This window comes from Vigna angularis, chromosome 3 (genome assembly GCF_016808095.1).
Source record: "Vigna angularis cultivar LongXiaoDou No.4 chromosome 3, ASM1680809v1, whole genome shotgun sequence".
NCBI lineage: Eukaryota > Viridiplantae > Streptophyta > Magnoliopsida > Fabales > Fabaceae > Vigna > Vigna angularis.
Genome location: NC_068972.1, coordinates 23,898,514 through 23,909,200, shown reverse-complemented (window position 1 = coordinate 23,909,200; position 10,687 = coordinate 23,898,514). Strand labels below are relative to the sequence as shown.

Here is a 10,687-nt window from a genome sequence, read left to right as displayed (position 1 = left end):
GCAACTTAGAAATAGAGGGGTTGTGTAGCGGTGTCACTCTGGGATGTACTTCCTGTCTGGCTATCGTGAGAACTCCAGCTAGAGTCTATTCTCTTCATTTGTGTCTCCACATCTAGTTGATTACTCTGACTGTTGTGGAGAAACAGTGAAAAGAGCCATAGCTCTAGTGGCCTTGATTTAAGGATTAGGAAGCTATCCTTGTGAGTGCATATATTTGGCCTTAGAACTCTAGTTATTCAACTTTTGATAAGGCACGAATGGGAGATGTGTGTCGTCTTATAACCGATTTTTTTAAAAAAAAATTAAACGCGTTGTATATATCACTTTATCATCATGTGTTTTTCTCATGCATTTTTTATGGTCTTGTTGTTGTGGGTCATATGTAGGAAGTTATAAATTTGTGACTAAGCCGTCGAGATAAAATGGAAATTAACATGAGATTTGAAGTTGACCGACCTTCAAGTTCAAACATTTTAAAGGAAAGGATAGCCATTGAAGCAGAGGAAGGAAATATGAATGGTCTGAGAAAACTGGTAAAGAAAATGAAGACATCCCAAAAGGATGCATTCAAGAAGGAGTATGGAAATTTGTTGAGCCTGTTAGAGGTGGAGGTCCAAACATCAGCAATTACCACTTTAGCCCAATATTATGATCCACCATTGAGATGTTTCACTTTTCGGGATTTCCAATTGGTGCCAACAGTGGAAGAATTCGAGCAAATCTTAAATATACCTCTCGAGGGAAAAACTCCATACAACTACCTTGGGCAATATATCCCTGTCTTGCAGCTATCAAGGATCATGAAAGTACACCCTATGAAGCTGGAGAGCAAGTTCACAATCAAGGGCAAAGTGAGGGGCCTTCCTCAAGGATACCTAAAGGGATACTTGCATCGTCTGGCTGAAGAGGAAAACTGGGAAACATTTATGGATGTATTGGCTCTTCTCCTCTATGGTGTCATGCTTTTTCCTAATGTCAAGAATTTCGTCGACTATGCCGCCATGAATGCATTTGTGGGGTACAAAGAGCGCTGTGAGAATCCAGTCACTGCCGTCCTGGCTGAAGTTTATGGGACCCTTAATCGTTGTTATGAACTGAAGGGAGGAAAGATGTTATGCTGTCTACCAGTGTTGTATATGTGGTTCATTTCCCGTGTGACTGGAGATGCCTTAAATTCCCTATGCCCCATGGATGAGCTATTGCAGTGTAAATCAAATGTGAAAGGGGCAAATGAATGGGCACAACTTTGTGCAAGTTTAAACGAGGATCAAATTAAATGGTGTGTCCCTTGGCAGCGTAGATCACAAATTATATATCACTGCGGGAGGTACCCTAATGTACCCCTCATGGGTATTAGGTGTTGTATTAATTACAATCCTGTGTTAGCACAAAGGCAATTTGGGCATCCTATGAGAGGATCACCTACACCTGCGTCTCTTGCCATATTGCAGATCTACTATGAGGAAGGAACCTTTGTTGAAGTGCTTCATCAAGTTAGAAATGCTTGGGGCAACATTATTCGTGCAGAAATGGACCCCAGACCATGGACTATTGATGAAGGAATTCCTTACAGCCATTGGATTGCAGAAAGGGTTAGGACAGTGAAGTTGCCTTTCGAGTTAACTTCTCCTAACCTTGATTATGGAAAACAGTTTCATAAGGCTGAAAGTGAGGAAGTAAAATTGTTGAAGGCAGAATTCGAGCAAATGAAACTAGAAAATATCAAGTTGACCAATAATCTTCTGAGCCTGCAACATGATTATGAGAATCTTAAGCAAGAAGGTGTGGAAAACTACGGAAAATGTTTAACTTTCCCTTGAAATAAAAACTCTAAAGAAACAAACAATATTTTTTTAGTTTTTTGGGCCCGACAAGGATTGACCTTGCTCCTACGTATTCTCATTCAGCATGAGAAATCAGGGTTCCGTAGTTCATTTGAAATTGTTTGAGAAATTTGCTTGAAGAAAATTGATTTTGGATTTTTGGGGAAATGAACCTGACAAGGACTGGCCTTGCTCCTACGTATCTCCACTTTTAATGGAGAATCAAGGATCACGTAGTTCTGGCAAGGCGATATTGTTTGTAGTTTGAAAAATAGATGTTTTTTAGTTTTTGAAGATTTTATATGTTTTTGGTATTTTCATTTATATTTTTTTGCGTAATGAGTACTAGGCTGATGCATACGATCGCACGAGCACTCACACGGCTTTCTCTTTTTATTGTTTTTCGTAATGAGTACTAGGCTGATGCGTATGATCGCACGAGCACTCACACGGCTTTTTCCTCTTATTGTTTTGCGTAATGAGCACTAGGCTGATGCATACGATCGCACGAGCACTCACACGGCTATTTATTTTTATTTTTTTCGCTTTTTAATTTTGTATTTTTCTTTTTAATTTTTATTTTGTAATTTTTTATGTAAAATGAAACAAACAAATCTAATAAATAAAACAAAGGGATGGGAGTTACTATTTACATACAGTAAAAAAAACTAACAATCAAACAAGTAATAAAAATAAAGAAATAAAGGCTTAAAAAAAACGAGAGAAACAAACCAACAAAGAGTGCAGATATGAAAACCAGAGGTGTGGAGAAAAAATAGGCTCCTTTGCAACTGCCAGGGGTGTAAAGATGAAATCTGGGGGGTGCTCCATTGAATATTTACTTGTCAGGCCCAAGACCGAAGCCCATTTCTGTTCTCTCTTTTTTTTTATATATTGTTTGTACAGAATGGGCTTAAACCCGAATGGAAGGGGGTGTACGGGTGAAAACCAGGGGTGCGTGAAGAATAAAAACAAATGGGGGTAGAGAAAGGTATTATTATTTTTTTTATTTTGTTTTTTTTTTGGTTGTGTATTTTTAGAGAGTTGGGTCAGAGAAAAAAACGAATAGGCCCAAAGCCTCTTCCTTCTTCAGCACAGAAAGGGTTCCTCCTATTTTTACCATTTCACTCAAGAACCCAGGATTTCCTTCTGAACAAGGAAAACTCAGTGGCTCAAACGGCCATGGATTCCTCTGTTCCCCCTCTCGCTTTAAGGACGGAAACCCATGGAAGGTCTCCCTCCGCCGTACACACCGCCACTATCGGGCCTGCCGTGACCCAGCCTCCAATCCCGTCTTCTTTCTCCGGACCGGACCAGTCACCACCAGACCAACCACGCCACGCCGCACCTCGATCTGGCCACCCAAGGAGGGGTTTTACCTCCGCCGCGCCTTTTCTTCTCTGGAAACCGCTGCGCCTCTGCGTCCCACCGTCGTCGTCATGAGCCGCCACTAGGACCGCGCCTCTGCTGCCTGGGGGAACCCGACCACCGCGAGCCATGGCTGATGCCACCAAACCTCTTCTCTCTTTTTTTTTTATCTTATCAATTATTGATTGATTCAGGATTGTCTGATTTTGTGCACTGGATTTGTTATGCTGTGTATTGATTTGGGGTTTTGGTATCACAAGTCAAAAGTGATGAAGAGAATGGGGTTGGGTGTTTGGCCGTGAAAACGAAGAGGGAAGGGAATTGGTGGAGACTATGGTTTATGAGTATGGATGTTGGATATGATGTACAGAGGTTGAAGATGAAAATGTACGTGGTTATATGCGATGGTTGGAGGTGATGGAGTTGGGGCGGAAAGGAAGTTAGGCCGTGGTATTCATTGTTGGAGGTGAAACTGAAGAAGAAAGGAATGGAGGTAATGAGTGGATGGAGATCATGAAGTTCGGTCAAGAGTTTAGGCCGTAGGTCTCTTGGCCCCTCCCTTGTGCTCTTCAAAGCCTCCTCTTAAATTAGCAGAGGATGAAACTGTCGGCATCTTTGATTGGCTTGTAAGTGTCGGCCGATTTCATTGGAGCATTGTGGAAGTGGAGAAATTTGGTGAGGATGGTTGAAAGTGGGCGTTGGAAGATTGTGGGAATAATTAGGAGAATAATGAATGGCACGTAGGAGAATAATTGGAAACAAATGAAATTATTACCGAATTAAATCACATTAACCAAAATCAAATAATTCCATAAATAAAACAAATTAAGATAAATAAAACTAAAATAAAAATAAAAATGAAACACAAAAAAATCATAAAATAAAGTAAGTTTTAAAACAAACAAAATTAACTAAAACTAAAAACAAGTAACAGAAACAAGATCACATGAAATCACATACAATAAAATCACATGAAATAAATCCAAATAAGGAGGACAAAATCAAATAAATTTGAAACAGATCAAATAAAATTAAACCGCATTAAACCAAATCAACTAAAATTACATGTTATCCACCAAAATAAATATCAAATCAAATCATTCCATAAATAAAGAAAAAACGTAAAAAATAAAATCTAAGATCACATAAAAAAAAACAAATAAAATTAAATAAAATTAGACCCAATTAAACAACATAACATAAAATATAATTAAAAATCACATAAAACAAAATTAAATAAAGTAAAATCATATAAGATCACATCAAAATAAAATCAACTCAAACATAATAATCAATAAAACCAAGTGAAATTAAATAAAATGAAGTAAACATCATAAAAAGGAAAGAAGTATATATTTTTTATTTTTCTTAATTAAAAATTACCCGGACAAAATTGGGTGTTGACAGCTGCCCCTCTTTACTTAGATTTTACTGGATGATATGAAAATTTACGATTTTTGTATTATCAGAGTAAAAGCTAAGTAAAGAAAGAAACACTAATTTTGTCCAGACTTCAAAATAAACAAGAAGAAAAACAGAGAATTTTTAAATAAGGAACCAGGAAAAATTATTATTATTATTTTTTTTTTTAATTAAATTTAAATTTTTTTTTTAAATAAAATGAACAAAAGATTAAGTGAATGAGAAATTTGAATTTGATTGGGTTCGACCATTGCCTTGCAGAGGATCGTTTGAAAAAGTAAAATTGGGCTCGATTATTGCCCTGCAGAGGGCCGATAACAGAACACTAAAACATGTATTTGACCATTGCCTCGTAGAGGGCCAAACTCACAGAACAGAAATTTAAATCCGACCATTGCCACGCAGAGGGTCGATAAAAGAAAATTAAAAACCTGGACTTGACCATTGCCTCGCAGAGGGCCAAACTCACAGAACAGAAATTTAAAACCTGGATTTGACCATTGCCTCGCAGAGGGCCAAACTCATAGAACAGAAATTTAAAACCTGGATTTGACCATTGCCTCGCAGAGGGCCAAACTCACAGAACAGAAATTTAAAACCTGGATTTAACCATTGCCTCGCAGAGGGCCAAACTCACAGAACAGAAATTTAAAACCTGGATTTGACCATTGCCTCGCAGAGGGCCAAACTCACAGAACAGAAATTTAAAAACCTGGACTTGACCATTGCCTCGCAGAGGGCCAAACTCACAGAACAGAAATTTAAAACCTGGATTTGACCATTGCCTCGCAGAGGGCCAAACTCACAGAACAGAAATTTAAAACCTGGATTTGACCATTGCCTCGCAGAGGGCCAAACTCACAGAACAGAAATTTAAAACCTGGATTTGACCATTGCCTCGCAGAGGGCCAAACTCACAGAACAGAAATTTAAAACCTGGATTTGACCATTGCCTCGCAGAGGGCCAAACTCACAGAACAGAAATTTAAAACCTGGATTTGACCATTGCCTCGCAGAGGGCCAAACTCACAGAACAGAAATTTAAAACCGACCATTGCCACGCAGAGGGTCGATAACAGAAAATTAAAAATCTGGACTTGACCATTGCCTCGCAGAGGGCCAAGATACCAATGGCAGAAAGTAAAATTGGGATTGTTTTGAATTTGAAATTTTTGAATTTGTTTTGAAATTTTGAAATGTTGATTTTTTTTTGTTTTTTTTTGAAATGAGAAGCATGGTTGATGTAAATTTGGAAATTGCAGGAGAAAGCTTTGATGCATGTTGAATTTTTTTTTTTTTTTTGAGATAGAAATGAGTGTCCATTATTTTATTTTTTTTTTGAAATGAGAAGCATAGTTAATGTAAATTTGGAAATTGCAGGAGAAAGCTTTGATGCATGTTGATTTTTTTTTTCTTTTTGAAGGAAGGAGATTTGATAAATATTTACGAAAACAAATTCGAAGTTTTTTTTTTTTTTTTTTGAAAATATGTACATGATGCTGACTCTGATGATTTTTTTTTTTTTGAAATTTTTGAAATCAATAAACAAAGTGTTGCATTTTTGTACAAGGATTAGGATTTTGCAGCTTTGATATGCAAGAGAAACATGATTGTTGTAAATTTTGAAATTGGAGGGGAAAAATTTGATGCATTTTGATTTTTTTGTCTTTTTGAAAGAAGAAGATTTGATGAACATTCACGAGAATGTGTACATGATGTTGACTCTTGATCCGTGATTGAAGATTATAAAACTATGACACTTTTTACTGAGTCAAGTTGTTTTTCTTTGAAATCATCCGGTCTATGAAGATTTAGACTTTTATCATCATTTTTTTTATGGATGTCAAATTCTAAAGTTAAATGTTCAAAATGAAGCTTTTGTGCTAGAAATTTCTTGACGAAATATTAGTGCGTACATGCTTGATATCAAGGGTTGAGACAAATATGTGGAATGATTTGGAGAGTACCGAGTTGGCTACTTGGGCCTCTTACTCCTTAAAACAGTTACAAATGCCAATGTGAGGTAGTATATACTCAGAAGCTACTCTAGCTTGGGGCATGGTAAAAAGATAGGTATGGACAAATGTATCTGTGAATTACGAGGTAATAAATCATGAATCAGGGAGTAAGAATATCATGTGAGATTTACAAATTGCCTCAATTTTGGTGGTGATGGATTTTTGAAGTTCGGGGCGAACCAAGATCATGCGAGGCCCAACAAGGGATGCCCTGAGCTTTGAATATTCACATGCTACTCACAGAGTTATCCCTAGTTTTGGGTAAGAGTCAATTAAGTGAGGTTCAAAAAGAGATTGCCCCCCACTTTGGGTTTACCAATGATAAGATGGACTCAAAATCATACAAAGCCCCAAAGTGTCTGCCCCTGTTTTGAGGGTGGATTTATGAATTTCAGTGCGGCCAACTCTGAGAGGCCCAACAAGGGATGTCCCGGTCTTGGTACGAACTTTGAATATACAGATGAAACAAATGTGAAATTAACAAAGTTGTCCAATATTCTGAATGTGCCGGGCCGAAACATATGAAACTCACATAGTTGCCCTGGTTTTGAAGAACAGGCGAAAAGGTTATGAAAAGCTTACAAAGTTGCCCCAAGTTCGAGACTCGGTGGAAGAGTTTGAATGGGACATGAATTTGTTTCAAAAATTTGTGATGGATATGGAAATGATTGGCTTGAAAGGATTGCCCAAATTGGCTTGATTTTCCTTTGTATAATTTTGATCAATAGGGAGTTCCCTTCATCCGAGGACATTTATTTTTCATCATTTTTTACAACTCCATTGTTAGCCATTTTGTCTTGTCTCAAAATTAAGCTTTGTGAAAATTTAAGCAACCATTATTCAATCTGTGTGGACTTTTACTGGGCTTGTAATGTGGCTTGGGCTGAAGGGTATTGAAAGAAATGATATAAAGGCTCAAATAAATTTTTGTGGGTTATTTGAAACAAGAGTTACCATCTGCACCTTGTATCAGTCATTTGTCAACACTGTTGACTTTCTTTGCTAATTTGCAAATTTCACTCTTTGTTTGTCATCACTTTGTGATTCTTTCCGTTTTTGCTTCACTTTTTAGGAATTCTCTTCATTTGATCACTAAGTGTGTTCCTTTGCAATTTGAGTTGATTTCTACTGTGATGGTAACCCTTGTTTGGGTAAAATTTGAAAAGAAATTTCTTATTGGCTCAAATTTGGTATCAAAGGATATATATATTTTTTTGGATGAAGAAAGATGGCCACACATCATTTCAAATTTTGATTGTTTTATTTTCAACAGATTAATGAGGAGACAAGACTAAATGATCTCAACAAGAGTCATTTTTTTTATTTATTCATTTTTTCCTTGTTTTTGTTTTATCCTAACAGATTTAGGAATCTCCCAAATGAACGCTAGTGGAGGTAAAGGAAAATCTGCCCCAGTGTAAAACTTGGTATTTATCATTTTGGAGTCGCCACCATAGTTTATTCTGGAAAACTACGGAAAAACCATAAAATGATAAAGCATGGTCTGCAAAAATGAGATTCTTGGTTCGGGAGTCGGTTACATGTAGGGAAGGTATTAGCACCCTACAACGCCTGCCCTAAGGCAGTACCTTTAACTAAATATGCGAATATGATGTGGTTTTCAAAATGTTTAACTATCCCCTAAAATAAAACTTCTAAATAAACAAAATATATTTTTTAGTTTTTTGTGCCCGACAAGGATTGACCTTGCTCCTACGTATTCTCATTTAGAATGAGAAATCAGGGTTACGTAGTTCTTTTAGAAAACTGCTTGAAAATTTGTTTGAAAAAATGTTCAGAAAATGATTTGGATTTTTGGGAGAATGAGCCTGACAAGGACTGGCCTTGCTCCTACGTATCTCCACTTTTGGTGGAGAATCAAGGATCACGTAGTTCTGACCAGAAAGATTGTTTGTTTGCTTGAAAGTGTTGCTGTTTTTGGTTTTTTGAAGATTTTATATTTTTTTGGTATTTTTATGTAATATTTAGATTTTTTACGTAATGAGTACTAGGCTGATGCGTACGATCGCACGAGCACTCACACGGCTTTTTCTTTGTTTTTATTGTTTTGCGTAATGAGCACTAGGCTGATGCGTACGATCGCACGAGCACTCACACGGCTTTTTCCTTATTTTTTATTGTTTTGCGTAATGAGCACTAGGCTGATGCGTACGATCGCACGAGCACTCACACGACTTTTTTTGTTTATTTTATATTTTGGGTAATGAGTACTAGGCTGATGCGTACGATCGCACGAGTACTCATACCGCTTTTATTACATTACATGTTTTTTACAGTTTTACATTTTTTATTTTCTTTTTATTAAGAAAGAGAGGTGAGTTGAGATATCTATGACATAAAAATATGAAAAAACATAAAGAAAAAAATTTGGTAGAAAACAGGATAAATTTATAGACTAAAAAAATGATCAAAATGCATATATAAATAGAATGAAGAGAAAATGTGTACCTTGTTGAAGATTTGTGTGATGAAATAAAACCTTACTCGTAATAAGTTGTGAGGAGAGATAGATTAATGGTGGAGAAGATGAATTTATAGTAAAAATATGGTATGAAATTTACTATGTTTGAAGGGAATAGGAAACGGTAAAGTGTGAGAGAAAAATGGAGTAGAGTTTTGGGATGGAATGAAGAGATTTTGAGAGAGAAGAGATGGATATTATGTAATTTTTTTTGTGAAGTGAAGAGAATGTAGGTATTTATAGAGTTAAGGATGAAGAAAGTTGATGAATAAAAATAATATAATAAGTTGGTGGAAAATTTAGATGAATTAAAAAAAGGTTAATAGAAAAAGTTAATGTGGAAAATAAGTGAAAGAAATAATATAAAAAGTTTGTGGAAAAATTAGGTGAAATAAAATATAGTGAATAGTAAAAGTTAATGTGGAAAATAAGTGAAAGAAATAATATAAAAAGTTGGTGGAGAAATTAGGTGTGGAAATTAAGTGAAAGAAATAATATAAAAAGGTGGTGGAGAAATTAGGTATGGAAATTAAGTGAAAGAAATAATATAAAAAGTTGGTGGAGAAAGTAGGTAAAATAAAATATAGTGAATTGTAAAAGTTAATGTGGAAAATAAGTGAAAGAAATAATATAAAAAGTGGGTGGAAAAATAAGGTGGAGAAAAATGGATAATAAAAAATGTTGATGGAGAAGATATAATTAAAAAAAGTAAGTGGAATAATTAGAAAAGTTGATATATAAAATTAATATGGAAATGATGTGAAAAAAGTAAATGAAAAAGGTAGATGATGTGGAGGGTGAGGTGGATGATGATGTGGAGAATGGGGTGTGATAAGAAAAGATGGGTGGTGAGGAAGTAAAAAAATGAGATTATTTTGGGCCATTGGATTGAGTGTTTAAAAGAAAACTTGGGGGTGCAAAAAGTAAAATAAATAGTATTTTTCATTTTTTTTTGGTGTTTTTTTTTATTTATTTATTTTATACTCATGATGCAAATAAAATAAATCTACTAGTCAATCCGGACGAAATTGGGTGTTGACAGCTGCCCCTCTTTACTTAGATTTTACTAGATAATATGAAAATGTGAGATTTTTGTATTATCGGAGTAAAAGCTAAGTAAAGAAAGAAACACTAATTTCGTCCAGATTTCAAAATGAGCGAGAAACAAACAGGGAAATCTAAACAAAATGAACAAGGCTAAAAGAAATGAGGTGCAGACATTATTGAGGGTGTAACAACCCTATAGATGAAGTTGATGAGGTGTAAAAACCTCGTGGAGGGTGTACCAACCCTATGGAAGTGAATGAGGTGTAGAAACCTCGTGGAGGGTGTACCAACCCTATGGAAGTGAATGATGAGTTTGATTGTTGGTCTCGACCATTGCCTTGCAGAGGGCCGAGATGCCAAGGACAGAAAGTAAAATTGGGCTCGACCATTGCCTTGCAGAGGGCCGAGATGCCAATGACAGAAAGTAAAATTGGGCTCGACCATTGCCTTGCAGAGGGCCAAACTCACAGAACATAAATTTAAAACCTGGATTTGACCATTGCCTCGCAGAGGGCCAAACTCACAGA

The 10,687-nt window shown here is 36.1% G+C and overlaps 1 protein-coding gene across 1 annotated transcript; it reads left to right on the top strand.

Moving 5' to 3' along the window:
* The first annotated feature begins 422 nt into the window (after nucleotides 1-422).
* Nucleotides 423-2,740, top strand: LOC128195827 (uncharacterized). Its single transcript, XM_052874516.1, has 2 exons — nucleotides 423-1,782; nucleotides 2,730-2,740. Exons 1-2 carry the CDS (start codon nucleotides 423-425, stop codon nucleotides 2,738-2,740), a joined length of 1,371 nt encoding a protein of 456 aa, XP_052730476.1.
* Nucleotides 2,741-10,687: the final 7,947 nt, after the last annotated feature.